Below are 21,731 nucleotides of genomic sequence, written 5' to 3'. Positions count from 1 at the left end.
TGACATAGTCAAAAGAACTGTAGAAACATCACTTTTAAATCTCACCATGGAAAATGTCTTTAAAATATACGAAAAAAAAAAAAAAGAAGCCCAGAACTATCTAATTAAGATATTTAACATTGTTCTTAAGCAGGAGAAATACTTTGAAGCTGCACATAAACTCCTCTGCAAAAGGAACTTCCAGAAAAAGCCATATATATAACACCCTGAAGAGAACAAGGTCCCTCAAGCTGTCTTACCCTTTTTCTAAACACTCATGTTTATAAAGTTATGTTAATTATATCCACATTTGAAATGGAACAAACAAGTCAGTAAGCAGACAAGTTTAAGTACACTGTAAGCTGCAAGAGGTGCTGTTTCAAAGCAGTAAAAACTACACAGCTTTTATCTTTCTCTTCTCCTCCTCCCCTCCCAAGGAAGGTGTCCTCCTAACCAGATCATTTTTCTGGACATTTCACACAATACCTGGCAAGTAAAACCATGTTTCTGCTTCCTGAAATAATTTTCAGGCTGCTTGAAAGTGCGTAAGATGCTATCAAATACTTGCTGAGGCTGTGGCACAGCTGCCTTTCACCCGCAACAGCTAAATGTGAACTATGCAGAGTGGAAGAAAGGTTTAAAAATTGAGATCCAGCAAAATCAGAAACAGGTAATAAATGCAGCTGGACTGAGGATGGATTCATGTGATTTACCAGTCACTGACTGTGAGAACCAACCTCAGCCACTTCCATCCATGGAGAGAGAAACTAGTGCCAAGAAAAATGAAAGAGAATTCTTATCTGATTGTTTTGAATTCCATAGATCAAAAAAGCCCAAACAGTAAAATAAATATACAAAATGAAGTCATAACATCTGCATCCCTCCTGTATTCCTCTGCAATGAAGCACCTATGCAAACATACAAGACCTGGGGGGAATAAAAACCCACAACAGATAAAACACAGAGGACAGAAGATCAGGACAGTTGAACCACACACAAAATGTCAACAGAAAGGCTGCCATTTAAAGGTGAAGCCATAGAGCCGTAGTTTAAGAAGTTCCTCATGACAGAATGGCCTGAATTCAGCTTGATCTAACCACTGAAAAAGTAACAAGCCAGAAGACAAGCTCAGCAAATCCCACCTCAGGAAAAGCAGAACCTTCTTGCAAGAGAATTATTTCAAAAGACTCAGCAACTGGTCCATGAGATCTTCATTAAAAAAAAAAAAAAAAAAAGCAGGTAGGATGGCATTCATTAAAGGCAGGGGGCACATTCACTACAGTTCACAGAAGGAGCAGAAGCAGCCCAGTGCAGGGCAGAGCTCTCTAATCTCAACATCAGTCATCACCCTCAACAGCTGAGAAAAGTCCACTCCTCTATTTAGGAAATTAAAGAAACAGAGTTTGTTCTGTATGCAAAAGAGAAAAGAAAGTTAAAGGTTTGATTCAGGCCAGGTTGGACAGGGCTTGGAGCATCCTGGTCTAGTGGAAGGTGCCCCTGCCCATGGCAGGGGTTGGAACTAGATGAGCTTTAAGGTCCCTTCTGACACAGACCAGTCTGTGATTCTAAAATTCTGACTATCAGGAGGAGACAGAGTATGCTGCAATTGCAATGCCAGAGGTAACTGCCATCGGGCGTTAATGTAACAGTTTTGGAGAGGCGGTACTGTAGCCCTGGGAAAGGAAGGGGGTGAAAAAGCCCAATTATTTTTTTGTTCTCCCTCCCCTTTCTCCCTAGTCAGCTCCCATAGCACAAAAGCCTGGGGAAAAGCACTGTGAGAACAGCTCCACCCTTTGCAAACGACAAAGACTTGTGGTTGAAAAGCATCAAAAACCCAGGCAGATTTTACTCCAAAGCACTATTCCCAGGTGTCACTGAGAAATACTTCTCAACAACTGCTGGCAGCAGCCTGCACTCAAACCAGTTGCAAAGGGCTTCCTCTCCCTCCTCTCCTTTAATATACATGATGGGCTGGTTTACTAGTGCAGCTCCTGCTCTGCACACCCACTGCCACAACGCCACATTTGCTGCCATGTCCGAGAAACTCCTAATATACATTATAAATCAAGGCCATAAAATATAAGCAGTATAGATCATGTGGTAAAATAGGCAGAAAGAAAATCCCTGCTCTAACAGCTTCAGCACAACTGGAGCAGAAGTTGACTCCTTTTCACACCTTATTGTGACTTGTGGACACCATTAAACTTTTAATATTAAAACTCTGATGAAATTATAATCAAGAAGTATTTTCATCAACACTAACAGCTTTGTGGATTTTGTGGCTGCCCCATCCCTGGCAGTGTTCAAGACCAGGTTGGATGGAGCTTGGAGCAACCTATCTAGTGGAAGGTATCCATGCTCATGGCAGGGGGCTTGGAATTAGATGAGCTTTAAGGTACCTTCCAAACCAAACCAGTCTGTGATTCTGTAAAACACACATTTGCTATGTATACTGTATTGCCAACTAGCAATGCTCCCACAGAAGCCCACTGTCTGGCACTTGTATTGCAGAGGACAGAGATGTGGTACCTCAGGGAGCTGGGTAGAACAAAAAGGAATGTATATCCAGTCAGGGAGATGTACAATTTCTCCCACATAGGGGACTTTGAGGTTTGTGTTTTAAGTGTAAATCACCTCATGCCCTTCCAGGGTGACAATAAAATATGAAACAATGATTGAGTAGGAAAGATTTACCTGAAGAGAGAACAAAACTTTGTAGTATTTTAACTGTAGGTTGTGGATTAACATCTGTACGTGGCTTAATGTATAGTTCCTTTTGTTTGCTATCTCCAGAAAAGCCAAAACCAAACACAGAATCACACACAGAACCACAGAATTATCTGGGTTGGAAGTGACCTTAAAGCTCATCCAGTTCCCACCTCCCTGCCACAGGCAGGGACACCTTCCACTAGACCAGGTTGCTCAAAGCCCTGTCCAACCTGGCCTTGAACACTGCCAGGGATGAGACAGAACACATGACCAGTGTAACACAAAAACTGAAAAGAGAAAGAAACCAGAAAGCAAACAAACAACACAAACAAGTGAAGAAAAGCCCCTGATGCCCTACAAAGAAAGAAGGCAATTAAAAAAATAAACAAACTAAAAACAAAATACCTAACCAAATGAAATTAACAAACAAAACATCAATAAACTGCTTGAAAAGTTTTTCTAACAAGAGATAGTAGAAAACACGGTGAGAGTGAAACAATAAATGAAGGAGCACAGGAACACGTTCAGTATGTTTTCTCTACTCCGTACCTGCACTAGGATTTCTGGAAAGACTCACCACATAATTGATGTGCAGACAAGAAAGGCACAGACCAAGAGCAGCCCTATACCTTCCTGGAAAATTCATTAGTCAAGGGCTAACTCATTTCACAGTGTTTTTCCATTTTGCTTGGTTTCCACCTCAGACCTGAGCTTGCAAAGGCACCGTGCTATGATCCCTCTCCCATATACAAGCTCATGATACCACTTCTACACATGTCCTTAAGCACCTCCAGCCAGCAGTCCTTCACACAGAGTCTTGAATTACATCCAGCTTGGCCAAGAAGGTACTCTCTGAATATTTCCTTGCAATTATCAGTCATGACTAGAGTCTGATCTCATATGGCTGCCAAGTAATCATCAGCTCTCTGGGATTTATCTATCACGAGGTGGTGGAAAAAGGCAGTCTGGAAAGCAAAAAAGGGACCGGAAGTGGTTTCTGCAACCACTCACTGATTTGATCATACTTGTGATACGAACTGAATGGAAAGAGCAAGGATTTAGGCTCAGGAATGTAAACCTTGGCAGCTGACTTACCACAAAACTGATCGCGCGTGAGCAGGCTTCCACCATTTCAGCCTAATTCTATAAGCAGGCTCACAGTAGATAATGACAAGATTACAGCCAAGTGATCCTTTCACAAAACAAAACAAAACCCCAAACAAAACATACAAAAAAAAAAAGTAGGAGCATGGCTTAAGCCCCTGCCTATGATGATCTCCAAGTATTAGAAAGCTGGGCTCTACTCACTGCCATCATGTCTTATTTTTATCACAACTGCTTATGTCCTTTCAAAGAATCACAGAACGGTTTAGTTTGGAAGGGACCCTAAAATTCATCCAGTTCCAACCCCCTGCCATGGACAGGGACACCTTCCACTACACCAGGTTGCTCAAAGCCCCGTCCAACCTGGCATCATACCTGCTGGAGCCACCTTGCTGTCTCAGACATCTCTCAAGAATATCTCTATCAAACCAAACACCAACACACCTGTTCCAATCTGGTCAGGCAAATTTGGCTTTAAAAGCAAGCAAAAACAACAGGGGAAAAAAAAAAAATCAGCCTGGAATTTGTTAGCTTTTGAGCAGAATATGAGGTCCTCTCATCTGCCTTTTCCTGGTTGATCACAGCCACACAGTTATTAAGCAAAAATAAAATTCCCACCCAGCACTGCATTTGTGAAATCATGTGCTTATTGCTTTCTGCTTCTAGAGTGTGAAAAAAGGAAAATAAATTTGACAGCAAGTCAGTCACTTCCCATAAGGATACTCTCTTTCTCATACAATATTCCTGCAGCTATGGGTTCTTACATGCATCAGTGCCAAATAGCTTGCAGAGTTTCCATTTACTTGCATAGAATGATCCCTTTCCCTCAACCCAAATCCAAATCACCTCCATGCAAACCAGCCAGCAAGGCTCCAACCACCATGGACTCCAAGTCAACTGACAAAACAGTTCAAGCGTTGGTTCAGAAAACCCTTCTCGAAGAAAACTCTCAGCTCTAGAACGTGTTCTGTAGAAGGATAGCCCTGAGTCTTCTGTAAATCACAAGCATCATTTACCATGGAAAAACCTGCCTAAAGAAATGGTAAAAGTATTTTTCTGAACACTAATCACTAAAACACAGTTGGTGTTTGCCAGCTGTTCAGCATATTGGAGTCAAAGGGAAATGATGATTTAAGAACAAACAGTTGAACAAATGAAACAAGCTAGTTTTTAATTCCCACAGGCTTTTGTGCAGTTAACAAGTTTCCTAACCTCTTGGCAAAAACACCAGATCCTCAAAATTGCTTCCACTTAACAACTAATTGGTAGACACTTTATTTACGGTGATACAATAATGCTATTAGAATAAATAAAGACTTGAAAGCTTCTGCTTTGAAGCCTTGAAGGATGTAATTCAGTACCAGCGCCCAGAACCCACAGTGACTTGCTGGTGCACTTCAGGTGACAGATAACTTTCAGAAGTGATTAATGATATCTATTTTCTTCAGATGAGTTTATAAACTTAGAATCACAGACTGGTTTGGGTTAGAAGGGATCTTAAAGCTCATCCAGTTCCAACTCCCTGCCATGGGCAGGGACACCTTCCACTAGACCAGGTTGCTCCAAGCCCCATCCGACCCGGCCTTGAACACTGCCAGGAATGGGGCAGCCACAGCTTCTCTGGGCAACGCTGGGTAACAACTTTCACAAAGCTCTCAGAAGTTACAAGTTTTGTATTCGTCACCTCTAAAATAAAGATCAGGTATACAACCGATGTTAACCCAAAATGCCAAAGTTCATTTACCATGCCAATAGCAGGTAATAAACAGGAGACTCTGGCTGCTGCTGCCGCCTCTGTATTCAGGACTCATGAAGTCACCCTCATTGTCCCAACCTTTGGACGTGTTAGTGAAAACACTACTTAACAAGACATAGATAGGAACAGGACATCCGCACACAATGCTTCCCACTCAACCAGGCTGCTACCTCCTTTAACAGCCAATATCTACTTTGACAACCGAATTTGAATAGAGATTCTGAAAGCACTTTATTTCACTGTACCCTCTGCACTCCTCCCCCTGCTTGTTCTCCAGGTTTTACTGTTTGCATAGACTCTATAATAAAAATAAACAGAAAATTAATTATTTTCAGCATATAATTTCCATTGCATGTTGATGTTTATGTAATTGAAAACCATATAATTGCTTTACATTTTTAGCACCCCTCATAAATATGGATTTTTAGCATGATCTTTTATAGAAAATTAGCAGAGAATATCTGGTAATGTCAGATAGGAGGATGAGTTAGCTTGGCAAGCTCAGGGAACAGCACACACCACAGACTGGCACGATGTGTCTCACCACTATTTTCTGCAGGTGGAAGAAAATCCGCTGCGGTGCCCAGCCAGCCTTCCAAGGAAGCTTGATCAGACTCTGGGACACAAGTTTTAATGCAAGGGCAGCAAAGAAGTGAAAGCTAGAATTCAACAGTCTCATCCTTCACAGATTTACAGGTACAGAAACGCTTGGCTGAAGATGAATCTCAGCTTAATCCAAAGTCTGCAAGGAGACTTTCTCCTGGCAACCTCTGCCAGGGCCTCAACACCCTCACAGGGAAGAACTTCTTCTTAGTATCTCATGTAATTCTCTCCTCTGTCAACTCAAAGCCATTCATTCCCCCTTGTCCTGTCACTACATGCCCTTGTCAAAAGCCCCTCTCCAGGTTTCTTGTCAGGGTTCTCTCAGGAACCCCAGCTGGTGTCTTGTTCAGGTATTAAAAATCACCCTAAAGCAATTCACTCTCTGCTGTGAATACAGCACATTGGCACAGCCACTGAAGTATGACCTGCAGTAACGAAACAACTGCCACTTGCTTCAGCTGCAGAAAGCTAATGCTCTCGCTGACCTGGCTGGGACTAGCATTTGGCAGGAGCGAGCATGAAGACCTAGGGAGGTCTGGTATCCTCACTTTAATGTTAATACCACCTCAGTTATGACACATCCCCCCATCCTCCAAAATTTAGTTTTCCACACCGCTATTTCTCCTGTAAAATGATACAGGATCATATTTTCTGTAAGGCTGAGTAAAACTGTAGCAATGCCAGCACAGTGGAACGACTGAGAAAAAACAGAATTACTCCAAGCAAGGATTTCTCAAACTAACAGACGCAATTGCCCAGACCTATTGAGGTCCCACACACATGGGGTTGCCTATATCTCAGTTCATTGACATGAGTCAAGTGCATTTCATCATCACCGTTACTAGCTACAGAGACATCCGGCTGACCTGGAGTCACTGCATTTATTCTTCTTGAGCAGATGTCAGTAAAACTTTTCAACAGACCTTTGGTGACCCTGCTCTAGGGAATTGCCTCCACTGGAAATGTGCTGCTTTAGGTGAATTACAGCATTGATTGTGTATTAAGCTGCTACAACATCTGGATAGAGACACTTTTATACAAAGTGCTTGGATCTAATACCTAAAGGGGGTACAGGAAATCTGGAGAGGGACTTCTGACTAGGGCAGGCAGTGACAGGACAAGGGGGGATGGCTGTGGACTATCAGAGGGGAGATTTAATGAACGGAGCTTTCAGTAACTTGGTCTAGTGGAAGGTTTCCTTGCCCACGGCAGAGGGTTGGAACTGGATGAGCTTTAAGGTCCCTTCCAAACTAAACCATTCTACGATTCTATGATTATTTGTGCCTTTTATTTGAATTCCCTCCACTGGCAGCAAAAAGACTGGGGGCTGGCAGCTACAGTCCAGCAGGAGAAAGCTTCTGAACAATTAATTAAATGAAACTGATGTCTAAGAAAAGTTAATGCAATTCAGTAGCCTGGACACAGCATGACATGCCAACGTATATAGTGTATTTCGAACACCTACATGCTGTTAAAAACTTTTGGAAAATGTATTTGAAAGGAATTCTTTTACTAATGACAGCCTGAGAGAATTTAATTAGCCTCAAGAACAAGGGGGAGAAAGAATGTCCTTTATTTTACACTTGTGTTCCTCTAGCGTGACATTTTATCACCTAGTTTCGAAGTTCTGAAGCACAGGCAAAGAAACTGCGCACTCATGTCATCACCCTTCTCTAGAACTGTTAATTTGACATAAATGTCATGAAGTGAAGATAAAAATATCTGGACACAACTGTTAAGAGCTCATATTTCGTTTCTGCACAGGTGAGAAAAAATCCCCATCCCATTTACAGCCTCAATTTCCAGCTTCCCTTATCAGCCACTGACTGAAAGTAGCTGTCACTGCGTGCACATACTGAGTTTGGAATTAGCTAAAATATGTATTAAAAAAAAGGATTACAGCAAGAGTCCAGTAAGTCACTCCCATTAAGAACAGCACCTCCATCACGGGAGTAAGCTGCACCTTGCAGGAAGCCTACCATCAACATCCATAAGTACACCTATCTACAGAACAGACATAATACAAGCTGAAGACACAAAGAAACTTCCATGTTGTTATTATTGCCTTCAATGAACTGCTTTCAGGGCAAGGCGATTGCTGCCAGACCGTTTTTTTTCCCTTTTTCCCCACTGTTAAAGGTGTTAACAAACATGGTGAGCCCCTAGTGATACACCTTGTCTAAGATCTGACCCAGGTCATAAAACTGATTTTTACGCTACCCAAGTCATCACCTGCTGATAACTGCTTTGAGCTTCAGGCAGATCAGGTGAAGAGGCTGGACATCTCTGAGATCTACAAACACCCTTTAAAGTTTTTCATAGAATCATAAAATGTTTGGGGGCGGAAGGGACCTTAAAGATCATCTGGTCCCAAGTCCCTGCCAGCAGTAAGCCCCCTTTCCTAGGCACTGCGGTTTAAGCTAATAAAGGTATTTAGCAGACTTACAACGAAAGGGCCATGAAAAGGAGTTTGAAATAAAATATCCAATATGTGGGAGAAAGGAATTTCCCTGGATTAAAATACATGAAGTATAGAACCGGAGCAGAAATTTCCAATCAAGTGTTGTTAAAATTGGAATAACCCCCTCGGAAGTGCAATTCATATATGCAACTCATGTGGATAATCCAAGCAGTTATATCCTCTATCCAATCCCAAAACTCAGGTGCATACTTAGATGAATACATCATATTCCAGACTAAGACTATACTACTACAATGCTGGAGTTTACCATGGCAGAGGCAAGAGCTACGAGTAATTACTGTTGGGAATTAGCGCAGAATTATTTGAGTTGCTGCTAAATTTCCATGGTTCTAGTTTTTAAAATGATGCTTTTCTCACAACATACAAAGCTTCTGTAAGATGTGCAACACTCAGTTATAAGTGGTAAGGAGAAAGCAGGGTGGGAACATGTTCTCAAAAACTTGACCTTCCTCCCATTTTCACAACTAAATCCTGGGGCCACAATTTTCCCCTCCCCCCGTTCCATCCCCCCCACCTCCCCAGTGATTCCACCCCTAAGTACAACTAAAGTTAATCTTTATAACCCATAACTTCAGGCTCATCTCAAATTGCAGTTTGTTTGCAGAACTGTTATTCAGCAAGGATGGCACATTTTAAGCAGTTCCACGTCAAAGCCAGGTCAATACGTTTTCCCCGAAGGTCACATTCCTGTTTTTCTAGCCTGCAGAGTGACCCTTCTTGACTGAAAGGATCTTTACGCGTGGGGGAGTATCTGACACAACCCAAACAGATATACTACTGGAGCATATGACAGTAGGATAAAGGAGGCCTTTGAAGATCATGGAGGAGTAGGAAATGGTGTTAATTTAAACAGCTTGTCAGTATACCCAAGAGCAGGAGAGCAAAGCACCAATTAATAATTCACACTTCTATTCCACATGTTATCATAGTATCTCAAAACAGTTTGCAAACATTGATTAACTCTCACAACATCCCCCTGAAGCAGACAGGCACAGATGAAGCTCTGCTCCTACCAGCCAGGATGTCATTCTCTGGGAGCATTTTGTTTAGTTGATCTATGCCCCCTCTTCTCCATCTGTTAAATAGTGATCATGACACTATCATACAGTGGTTCAGAAGCTCAGTGATGTCTAAATCAACACATTTCTAGATTACCCTTGTGCTATTTTTCTCTCTCGTATGTCAGACTACATTCTATTACACTGAACATGGCAACACATCTAGTGGGAAGAAAACCCTCTATCTTGCCTTCATATTACCCTACAGATTTGCTTTGCTCTGTCCCTAAGTACCCAGAACACTTGAGCTCTAGCTAATGACCTTGGGTACTGTGCTAACACAAAACACATTGTAATTACAGTAATTAGATCTGCTGTATAAAGAAACATAAGAAATGAAAGACTGTCCACAGCAGTCTCTAAATCCCAATTAACACAAAGCAGTTGTTGTGTTTGGAAGCCAGGACAGACATACCCATAGTTGCAAACTCCAGAGGGAATTGTCATTTACATTCTGATGGGAAGCAGAGCATGTTATACTGTTTAATCCTTGCTGTGAAAGACAGGTACATAAGACTCGTCCACTTACAGATGGTGAAAATGGCAGTTCAGGGAGGCTCTAAAGCTGCCAAACATAATCACACACACTCCTTATAACCAGCAATTCCTTTTGAGAGCTCCTTACTCCCAACTCTGTACTTGGACTCTTCAAATAATAATAATAATAATAAAAAAAAAACCAAAACAAAACACAAAACCAAAACCAAATCAAAACAAACCACAAAACACCAAAAAAACACCCAAAACCCCCAAAACCCAAATAAACACCAAACAAACAAACAAACAAACAAACAACCCCCAAAATAAACCAACCCAAAAAGCATCACTGCTCTAGTCCTGATGAGAGAGTTCCTTCTTTCTTGTTGGGGGCTCTTTCTTTCCTGGGTTTAGAATCAGACAGAATTACTTTGCTTAACACTCATAAATCTGACTTTCCAGAAGGACCAAAGATAAAGACAGAAGTAATGACACCATGAAATCCAGCTCTTTTCTTCTCATGAGCTTGACAGTCACTTCCAAAAGCAGACTGTCATGACAAACTGGAGGCAAGCCAGGCAATTAATCTGCAGAGGAAGCACTCATCCCAACCTTGGAAAAGAACACTGCTGCTCTAAGCTTCAGACGCCAAAGGAGCAAAAAAAAAAAAACCAACCAAAACCCCAACAAGAAACCTTCGCACCCACATTAATCTTCTGAGGCTGCCTAATCATTTGCTAACCTCAAATCATTCCTATATGCTTCATGTTTTATAACATACTGTAGTATTAAGTTACAGAAAACAAATGGAGGAGCATCACATGCAGATTTTTACTATAAGTTAAAAAGAAAAAGAAAAGACATTGCATTTTGAGATTCTTAAAATGGAGATGCTTAAGAGCAGATACAAACATATGCATAAAACTGGCTTTAAACCACAGAAAGAACTCTGCAAATAAAATATGATGATTTCTGACCTATGAAATAATCAGTCTCCAATTATTTGGATATATCAAACCTTTATTGATTAAAAAGGGGGTAGATTTAGAATCTTTCAACTTTTACCCCTTTAGCCTGATGTTTCTTATTTCCCTAGCTCTTGCCTCATCCTTGGCAGTGCTCAAGGCCAGGTTGGATGGAGCTTGGAACTGGTCTAATGGAAGATGTCTCTGCCCATGGCAGCGAGTTGGAACCAGATGGTCTTTAAGGCTACTTCCAATCTAAAGAAAGCATTCTAGTATTCCGCAACTCTCACAAGAATCAATACGCAACTATTTTCAAACAAGTTTTCTTTGCCATCCTCATCCTTTTCTCTAAATACAAACCCAAGGCAAGGCAGGAATAAACTTTTTCACTGCATACTTGTCCTGCAGCAAACATGCCTTTCAGGAAGTAAATGAGCAGTGACAATATAAAGCTTTAAGCCTACACAGATTTACTCATCTAGTAAACAGACAGACTGCTGAACTACTTCAAACCAAAGTTTTACTACTCATCCCACTGGGTCCAATACATCTCCTCAAAGCCACTAAATGGATTCCCAGCAACTTCAGTGAGCACTGGATCATAGATTATAAATACTTTCTGCAAAAGTGCATTTATACTCATCTGAAAAAGATTCCAGTCTTCTGAGCACTAAGTATGAAACGTGTGCAAACACACACTCCACATCTCACTCATTAGCTGCAGAACTCAGAAACCACAGCTCTAGCCCACAGAGAATGCCAACAGAATCATATTTTCTACTGAGCCCGTATTCCACATTAACTGGAGTTGGGATAATAATGCAGAATAGAATCAAACCCCAGTGCCTACCTTGGGGGCTTTCGCAGCTTTCTTCATCACTGTTGTCTTGACAATTATTTTGACTGTCGCACACAAAGCTCTTATCAATGCAAAGACCGTTTTTACAGTGGAATCGGGCAGTAGAGCAAAGCAAGGGATTTGCTGCTGCAAAAAGAGTGAAATCTTCCATTAGAGATTTTCTTACCCAGGCAGTGAAACAGCCGTTCAGCAATCAAAGACAAAAGGTCACAACTCAACAGTTGGTCAATTCGCTGAATATGTGGGAGTAGCTTGGCAATCAAAGCAACCTTGTCTCTCTAAAGAGAGATGAAATTCCTAATCGTGCAGGATTCATTTCCATTAGCAGGGATTCAGTCCACCCACAGTTGTGATAAGCCTTCTGTTCACTCTCATGAGAGCCCCTGTCACAATCACTGCTCAGCATTTGCTCACACTGAAGACATATGGAGGGCAGCACTGCCTACCATAAACACTGCCTGTTGCTTCCCATTGCAACAAACTCTGTCTAGCTCAAGTTTCAGACTACAAGCCAACAGCCCTGGCTGAGAACTGCTAAGTTGTGCTTTATTTACCTCTGCTTCTGTCTCTTTCCACCTTCCCCATTCTCCTCACTATTTTGAATTGATAGAATGGCAACGTAGATATTTTTCAGTGTTTGAGTTTCAACCCCTCTTAAGGGTAACACAAATGCACATTACAGTAGCACCCAGAAAATCCTTTCACATAAGGCTCAGTGCTGCATACAGAGCAAAACCAGAACAGTATTCAAGCAGACTTGTTTAGGTAGAGCAGTCTTCTCACCCATTCCAAACCCAGTAGTAAACATGCTTTAAGATGCTATGTCTAGCTCCATTCAAAGCTTCAAGCAGTGCAGTTTTCAACACTTCTAGCAGATTACACCACAGCATCAATGCATCTCACTGTCAAGGTCTCCTTGCTATTCATCTGCATTTTCTCTTTTCTAATTTCATCCCTCTACTCTTAGCTATAGCCCAGCATACGTAACTACATAATCCCTTCTTGAACAGCATTTGCATCCTTCATATACAGCACATATATAGCCTCAACTTCCAACACAGTCATCACTTCGCAGAGATACGCATAACTTAGCAGTTTTTATTATATCCTCATAAATCAATCTCTCTGTCCCTTAATTGTTTTTGGCACTCTTATCTGAACTCCTGCCAGTTTTTGGTAATAAGACAACTGAAACAGAATTCAACTTTCCAATTGAAAATCTTAAAGCTGTTTAGATGCCTTATCTGCTTCAAAGTGCTTTTCTGCCACAATAACACAGGGGGCTACAATTCCCAAATACTTACTGCATATATTTTATTCTTTGAAGTAAGATCTGCCTTTAAAGAGTTTTTTATAAAACAAACCTTAAAGTCTGCCTTGCATACAACCTGCAACATATATAACAAACACTCCCAATTCTCCAGCTCCCCCAAAGCACATTTATCATGAACATGCCAAGTCTCCTTCGGTCTGAAACCACCATGCGCTTGCACAGCATATTAATTTTCCAGGTCACTTTAGGACCTACAGTGTTGTTCCTCTAAGTAAGCAAAACAGAGAGCAGACACTTGGATAAACCAGAAAATGCCAAGTGCATCCTTAAATAGCACAGGGAAGCAGGGAAATCAGCAGCATGTTATTATCAGCTGCAAGGTCCCACTGGAGGTACACACTACAAGCTCATGGGAATTTATGTAATTCATAACCAACTCTGGTGCATTTTCAATTGAGATCTGCCACTTGTCAGTCCACCACCTCAAGGATACTCAAAGCACTTTTGTTGAAACTTCTTTCTAGTCTGCTTTTTAAAGTATAACCCAAAGTCATTTCTTTAGCCTTCAATCTTATTTCTCTAGCTTCACTTGCTCTGCAGAGGTGCTATCTCACTGCCAAAGTCCTGGCAGGGCCCAAACCAGGCCAACAACAGATGGCACCTTGAGATGTTCATGACATCAGGGAAAGCACACAAACAAGAAAAGCAAGAACTCCAAGAAGCAGACAGTGACATATTACTATAAAGATTGTCCCTTTTGTTATCTTTGAAAGCTGATGTGCGTTGCCGTCCTCCTGACCTTTAAATGTCATTAAGTATCTGCTGCAAGTTTCTGCCTACAGACCCATGCTTTTACCAGCTCCTGACAACTGTAACAGAGCTGCTGGTTTGAACAGAACCTTTCCTCCCTGCTACGATATATCCCTGCTAGAGTTACAGATAAAAATGATCTACATATGCACTCACCAGGGTTTAGCCCAAGTCAAGTGGTATTTCAGATGATCTCTCTGCTGTGAGCTTCCCTGCAAGATGCTGACCACCTCAAACTAGTGCACTGGCAGGCACATCTGAATTTGAAAACCTCTTCCTTCCAAGAGATTCACTAAATAACCCTTTGGGTTTTTGTTGTTTGAGAACAAACAAACAGAGAAATCTAAATCATGCTGAACAAGTAAGTCACATTCTTCAGTGACCAAAAACAGAAAATAAAAATTAAAATTTTGCATTAAATATTTGGCCAACTTGAGGTACATTTAAGTGCAGAGAACCTGTTCAAAGTCAAACAGTCAGCTTAAATCTCATTTCAAAGCTAAAGGGGCCTTAAGTATCATATAGGCATTACATACACACCAAGACTGAACTGTACCTTTAAAAAAAAAAACCAAAACAAAAAACAGGTGAAAACCACAAGGATCACTGGGATCATGAATGATTTTGACTCAGAAACTAAAGGTTAACAAATGCTTCCCTTCTAAGTCCTATTAATTAGCTGACAGAAAAAGAAGCACCCTCGCTTGCAGGCAGGCTTGCACTTACTGCAGTTTTCTTCATCGCTGCCATCAGGACAGTCCTCAAAGCCATTGCACCGGAAACGGCCGATGATGCAGTGGATCCCACTGGCGCAGGGGAAGAATGTAGCGCCGCACTTGGATTTGGCTTTTGCTGGCAGAAGAAACAGACATAAGCGGGTAAGAATGAAAGAAAGCATTTACAAAGGTTAGAGATACTTTTGTTGCAATACAGGATACTCTAGGCAGCAATGGTGGCACCAATGTTTGGTGCCTTCCTATGGCATGCTTTCAAATGCTTTAAGGTTTCTTTGTGAGACGTTACTTGCTTGGGTTGATTTTTTTTTTCTAGTTTATATGATTTACAGAATGACTCAAACATTCAAATTTAAATTTGACTAAAATAACCTCTCAAAGCAAACTTAAATTGCTCAACATTCTGGAGTACAAGCGTGTAAATTTAGCAAGCAAGATATTCCTAACTAAAGACCCTCATGAATTGACTAGCCTGGGAGCACTGGAGAACAGTACCAAGAGGGTCATACTTCACAGAAAACAAGAGCAAATATCTCCTTTGTTTATGGAAGCCTGTTGTAAGCACCACTGCCCCAGGCATAAGTCATACAATCACAGAACAGTTTGGGTTGGAAGGGACCTTAAAGCTCATTCATTTCCAACCCTCTGCCACAGGCAGGGACACCTTCCACTAGACCAGGTTGCTCCAAGCCCTGTCCAACCTGGCCTTGAACACTGCCAGGGATAGGGCAGCCACAGCTTCTCTGGGCAACCTGTGCCAGTGCCTCACCACCCTAACAGGGATGAAGAACTTCTTCCTGATAACTGATCTAAATCTCCCATCTTTGAAGAAAACTATTTTGGAAGTTGTACGTGTGAATGTGTGAAGTCACTCCTTATGCTATGCAGAAACCAGTCTTACCACCCCCTTCGTTTAAGGCTCTAAAAAAATAGTAACTTCCCATCAGGACCAGCTGTACCTTCTACTGAAGATGTGAGAGTTTGCAGGCAGAGCTCTACAGCATGAACAGAAAACCATTTAGCTATCTTTAGGGTACAAAGTGTGAAAAGGCTCTATTTTTTAAGAAAACTGTAATCTATTTTATAATTTCTTAGCAGAGATGAACAGCAACAGGGGGAAAAAAAACAGATTTCACATATACTATGTAAAACTTTATGTGTATATATATTTATATACGTACATATACACCCCATTGCACAAAAGCAATTCTGACATTCTTGATGGGCTACAAGTAGTTACAACCCAACTAGAAGGTTACAGCAGGTCTATGATGGGCAAGTGATTTTTCTTTCCATAGATAGAGCACATGCATCAAATGTCTTCTATGATTATCAGCAAGTAAAGTGCAATTGTGGACTACAGAATTAGGGAATATAGCCAGGACAAGATGGCATAGCCCGACTTCTTGTCATATCTAAATACTAACCTACTGTTTAGGCATTCAGAGTAAAATGTGAGAGCTATACTTCACTATAGTGATACAACGCTTAAAGATGTTACACATATGTAACAGGTTGAGTTTCTCTTCCATAAGTCTTGCTATAGAAACATTAGGGAAGAAACTTACCGACTGAATCATCACTGTTCTGACAGATAGCCTGCATCTGCATCTCCAACCTGTCACACCTATAGGCACCCAACATGATGTGGCCACCCGGACAAACACATTTCCTTTCTTTAACTCTACAAAAGTTTCGATTTTGATTTTTTTTAATCAGTTATTTTGCAATCTGGAGTGAAGGAAAGGGGTTGTAGCAGATACACAGCAGCAGACATTTGTGACAACCCGCAGCTAGAAGTAAACTGCACAGCATTTCAGCACCAGTACCTCTGAAGTCAAATTGTTGCCTTAGAACACTCTCAGGTAGCAATCACACAAAAATAACTTCATACCGCTTCACACCCACATGTCTCAGTTCAACAATAGATGATGATTTATTCAGCTAATCAAAACTTGATTATTTGCATGCAAGAAGAGCAGCTCCCCGGACAGAAACCATTGTGTGCAGATGCTGCATTACTGCAGAGCCACAGGTATTTTCCTGACTTTGACAATGAACTGCTTTAAACTTCTCTGCTGTCATTAACTGATGTCGAGAAATGTCACAGCCACATCAGGCAGTGCTGTAAATCTGGTCTCTCTTGATGCAAATGTGGCAAGGCACAGCGTTTCAGTAAAGACTCCACATGATGGAATTAAAAATATTATTTTCAACTTGGTAAAGTTGAGATATCTTTAACAACTCCTTCTACACAAAGGAGCTGGATCTTAATCTTTCAACTCTGAAAAACACGTTTTCACTTGAATTTACAGAGCAGAGGATTGATTCTGCAACACTGAACACAGCAGAATCACACTGGGATACAATCTCTTTCACCCCAAAACCTGATATAAACCATAACACAGTTAATATTAACATTATTTTGGGCTAGTTAATTGCTGTTTGGACCCTACAGTATTTTCAGTTCAGTTCCCAGTGGGAAAGCCACCACTACCTGCAGTCATTCAGCTGCCTCAGCACAGAAGGGAAATACATCACAGGGGCTTTCAACAGGGCTGTCTTGCAGACATGGAGAAGTTTCACTTCTCAGCTAGCTTTTTCCACCTAGAAAAAGCTAACACTTGAGTATTATTCCCAGTATAAAATCCTCCCAATATTCAATTATTGCAGAAGTCAATAAAATCACAGAATGGCTTGTGTTAGAAGGGACCTGAAACCTCGTCCAGTTCCAAAGCCTTGCCACAGGCAGGGACACCTTCCATTAGACCAGGTTTCTCCAAATCCCATCCAGCCTGATCTTGAACATTGCCAGGGATGGGGCAGCCACAGCTTCTCTGGGCAACCTCTGCCAGCACCTCACCATCCTCACAAGGGAAGAACTTCTTCCTAATGTCTCCTCTCAATCTCCTCTCTGTCGGGTTAAAGCCATTCCCCCTTGTCCTGTCACTACAGGCCCTTGTGAAAAGTCCCTCTCCAGATTTCTTGTCAGCCCCTTTAGGCACTGGAAGCTGCTCTAAGGTCTCCCCTTAAGGAGCCGTCTCTTCTCCAGGCTGGACCAGCCCAGCTCTCTTAGCCTGCCTCTATAAGCAGAGGTTCTCCAGCCCTCGGAGCATCTTTGTGGCCTTCTCTGGACTTGCTCCAACAGGTCCACAATTTAATGAGTTTTGATCCAAAAAACAGTGAACTGTAGAACATTCATTGAACCTGCTAAAGCCTTTGGGTTACTCTTGCCTTTGATCCCTGGTTAGCCACACAGATGAAAGAGTTGCTAGTCATAAATTACTAATGTAAACTCAAAGAAAGTGCACCTAAAAAGTACTTAATTTCAAAGGCAGAATTTTTTGGGGTTTTTTTTTGTTTTGTTTTGTTTGGGTTTTATGTAGCAAAATTAGCCCCATAGGAAACATGAGAAGTTGCCTCCAACATAGTAAACTATCACTCACTTACATGGGCAATATTTGCACTATAGTTTACATTGAGAGAAAGGACAATGCTGAATTAAAAAAGCCAATGGAGTCTGAAGCCATGAAGAGTAAACTACTTCCTTTGAAAAGGGGAAAAAAGAAAGCATTTCAGACCACTCTGGGTCAGTGGCTTTTACTTGTTGCCAGACAGTAAGGCCTTAAAGTACTCTTTCACAATCTAGAAGTCTATGTTTCAGTCCTTTAAAGTGATCACAAAGCACACAAGATGTCGTAAGAGAGCACAGACAAAAAGCTTGTTTTGCAGACATTCAATAAAGTGATTTCTCACTAGAAGAAGTATTCTAGAAGTTATCATCACACAAAAGGACAAATTCTAAGTCAGTTGTTATACCCAAAAAATTAAGTACTACTTTAAAGTTGTCAAGTTATTCAGGATGAGCTCAGTCAGGACAGGATGCTGCCCTTAAGGGACTTCAGTATCAGGGGCAACCTTCCTCAGAGGACCTCTGCATACCTGATGGGCTATGATCCCTCACTCCACCCTGGGCTACTACCTACCTGACTTTTTTATTTCAGGTGAAATCAGTGGCATAACTAACTGCTAAACCTACCTCATTCTAAGCTCTCCAATCGGGCTCTTTACTGACCCCCCCCATCTAGAGCAGACTATCAAAAGGATTAAATAATTAGCATCACAAACCCTTGCATAAAAAGCTACCAAATGTAAGTAGTTACTGCACTTGCCCTTACTCATGTGTAAATTTCTGTAATTGAGCTTGAAATGAAACATTCACCATGGTCATATCATTACAAATCTTATTTTAACTACTAAGCACTTGGCTGCTTAATCATGAGTGAAAACAAGAGTTCATTCCAGTTTCATATTCCAAGTTTGAGAGCCATGTGAGTGATAAAAAGATCAGCAGTTGGCTTACAGCATCTTCCAAAGTAATGCAGATGCTCATTTCATGCTTTGTTTAATATTCAGCTTTGCTCAAGAATTCTGATGTCTGTCAGAATATACCTGCAACAAATATTCCAGGTCAACCAGGAGATGACAGTAAGCAGCAAGAAAAACAGGAGGCTTAGAAGCACCCAGTGATCATAAATTGTGAACAGAAGTCCAGAGGTTTTCTATGTGTATACATACAATTACTGCAACACATACAACTACTTTTATAAAGGAATTTGTAGCGTTCTACTACATATTTAAGTTACTTAGAAAAAGAAAAGAAGTCTTGAAGTCATCAGCCTTTTACACAAATATTTACTGGATTATAAATACAAATGGGACCACTCAAGACTGGTTTTGTACAGTTTTGTAAGGTGGTTGTTTGCACAACATCTCAAAGCCTGGAATGCTAGCACATGATAATGCTTCCTCCATTAACATAAATACACAAAACCTACTATGACTGTACATTTTCATTGCCATCAACTTTCCAGGGTGAAAGCTCTGGTAGAATTCTTCTCTCTTCTTTAGTTCTGGCCCTGCTGTTAGATTTTGTCCTTCCATATATTAAAACTACCACCCCCACCATAAGCACTCAGTATAAAACTATTACCTACATACAGGTTTCCTGACAGACTTGCGCTTTCACCACAGGCACGTAAAAAGCACTAGATGGAGATATAGTGTAAGGGAGGGTACCACAAAGGTAGACTTAGCCCTTTTTAGAGGGAGAGTTAAATCCCAGATCATACTCTTAAACCCCCCCCCCACAAGCATCACACTTCCAACATGTCACACATTTTAGCAGGAAGGCAGAATTTGAAAGTATTCAAGTTGCTGTAATTACACTGGTCTTCAGGGATGGTGCATCTACCACCTCTCTGGGTAACCTGTTCCAGTATTTTACCACCCTCATTATAATTTTTTTTTCCTCACATCTACTCTGTCTCTCCTCTCTTTCAGTTCAAAACCATCACCCCTCATCCTACGGAGGCCAGCTCTGGCTAGCCAGTGCAGAAGTGTGTTGGCAGTACATTCCTAGAAGCATGGGTAACGCCCTGTTGTACAGACATCTAAACACTCAAATCACACAGCCTTTTAGCAATTGACTCAAAAACCTGCTTTTCCTTTATCTTTGTGTTGAGTGATCCACAGCGACAAGTGGGAACTGAAACACATGATAGGCAGAGGTTCCTAACACATGGCCCCAGGCTATCCCTGCACTGGAGGTTTTTTCAGCCCACAGCCTACGCTCTTTAACCCCTAGTTTAACAGGGCTAGTCACTGTAGTCACAGTGTGATGCTATTTGCTCATAGCTGAACATGCAAAGTTGGCATGTAAGAAATGGCTCCGAGTAACGAAGGAAAATCTAGACTTCTGGGTATTTGGTGCGTCTCTAATTCTGGATGCTGTCATGGCAGGCACTTAGCAGGGCTGACGTGCCATGTTCTGAATCTGCACCATCTGCTGCTCGTTAGCTGACGAAAGCAGCAACATGCCACCACTCACTAGCTGCTGCTCATTAGCTGACAAAAGCTGTTCGCAGTGTCTGCCTTGTTCTTTCTGTAATAACCTAATATGAAGATGTACAAAGAGCAAAGGAAATAGGAAACAAAGATGACAAGAGTAAATTATGAGCTTAACTAAGAATATTAGCATATTCTTAAATTTCAGGAAGAGAATCCTTCCAACAGTGGGATGCTGTGGCCCCAAGGAATATGTCAGCAGGTATATATAAAGGTCAGCACTAAAGATAACCCATTTACCTCAAAACGGTAAGCTGACCTTTTGACCCGTTTTTCACTTGTTTGACATAGGGTCCTTGTGCAGAGACTCTGTGGCTGCCCCATCCCTGGCAGTGTTCAAGGCCACGTTGGATGGGGCTTGGAGCAACCTGGTCTAGTGGAAGGTGTCCCTGCCTGTGGCAGAGGGCTGGAACTGGCTAAGCTTTGAGGTCCCTTCCAAACCAAACCAGTCTGTGAGTCTATGGTAAAATCCGAGCGAGACAGGTTAACTTTTTCACCTTTTTTTTCTTGCTGTTGCAATACAAGCCTGATGCTTTATAGAGACTGCAAAGCTTCAGATATTTTATACAGATACTTTTAATGCCTTAGAAAGCAAGAAAAGCTCACTGGCTTAAAGGAGAACTATGTATGGAGATTTCCACAGCACAGTTATTAAAGCCCCCTTGTTTTAAAATGGATGGATAACTGGTGGTAAAGAGAAGGTATCAAGTTTTAAAGAAACAAGAAGTTTTAACAAAACATGGTATTTCTAGCCAGGTAGTTTGGCAGAAGCTATTCTTTCCTCCTTCTGCTCCATAAGCAAAGCTAATGATGTCTTGGAAGTGTCCTTGGAAAGGTAAGCTTCTTACAATTCAGCTCCAGTTTAATGAAAATCTCCATAAAGTATATATGTGAAGGAGCAACACTGGTCAGATGAAAAGCAGTAACTTCTCAGAATTTCTCAGTCACTCTAGAATCCCATGAAATTTAAGGGTTTTTTAACTGCCAGCTGGATTTTAAATCTTAGTGTTATGCT

General features: G+C 41.3%; 1 protein-coding gene across 3 annotated transcripts in view; it reads right to left on the bottom strand.

Moving 5' to 3' along the window:
• LDLRAD3 (low density lipoprotein receptor class A domain containing 3) overlaps positions 1-21,731 on the bottom strand; it is an 88,641-nt gene that overhangs the window by 37,507 nt on the left and 29,403 nt on the right. For 2 of the 3 annotated variants that reach the window (XM_065683182.1, XM_065683184.1), the window contains exons 3-4: positions 14,802-14,927; positions 11,984-12,118 (exon numbers count right to left, since the gene is read on the bottom strand). In XM_065683182.1, coding sequence (XP_065539254.1) covers positions 11,984-12,118; positions 14,802-14,927 — 261 coding nt within the window. The remainder of the gene's footprint in view (positions 1-11,983; positions 12,119-14,801; positions 14,928-21,731) is intronic. The other variant, XM_065683183.1, reaches the window with a different exon arrangement.

This window comes from Lathamus discolor, chromosome 6 (assembly GCF_037157495.1).
Source record: "Lathamus discolor isolate bLatDis1 chromosome 6, bLatDis1.hap1, whole genome shotgun sequence".
NCBI classification, from domain to species: Eukaryota; Metazoa; Chordata; class Aves; order Psittaciformes; family Psittacidae; genus Lathamus; species Lathamus discolor.
This window is presented reverse-complemented; position numbering and strand designations above follow the sequence as displayed.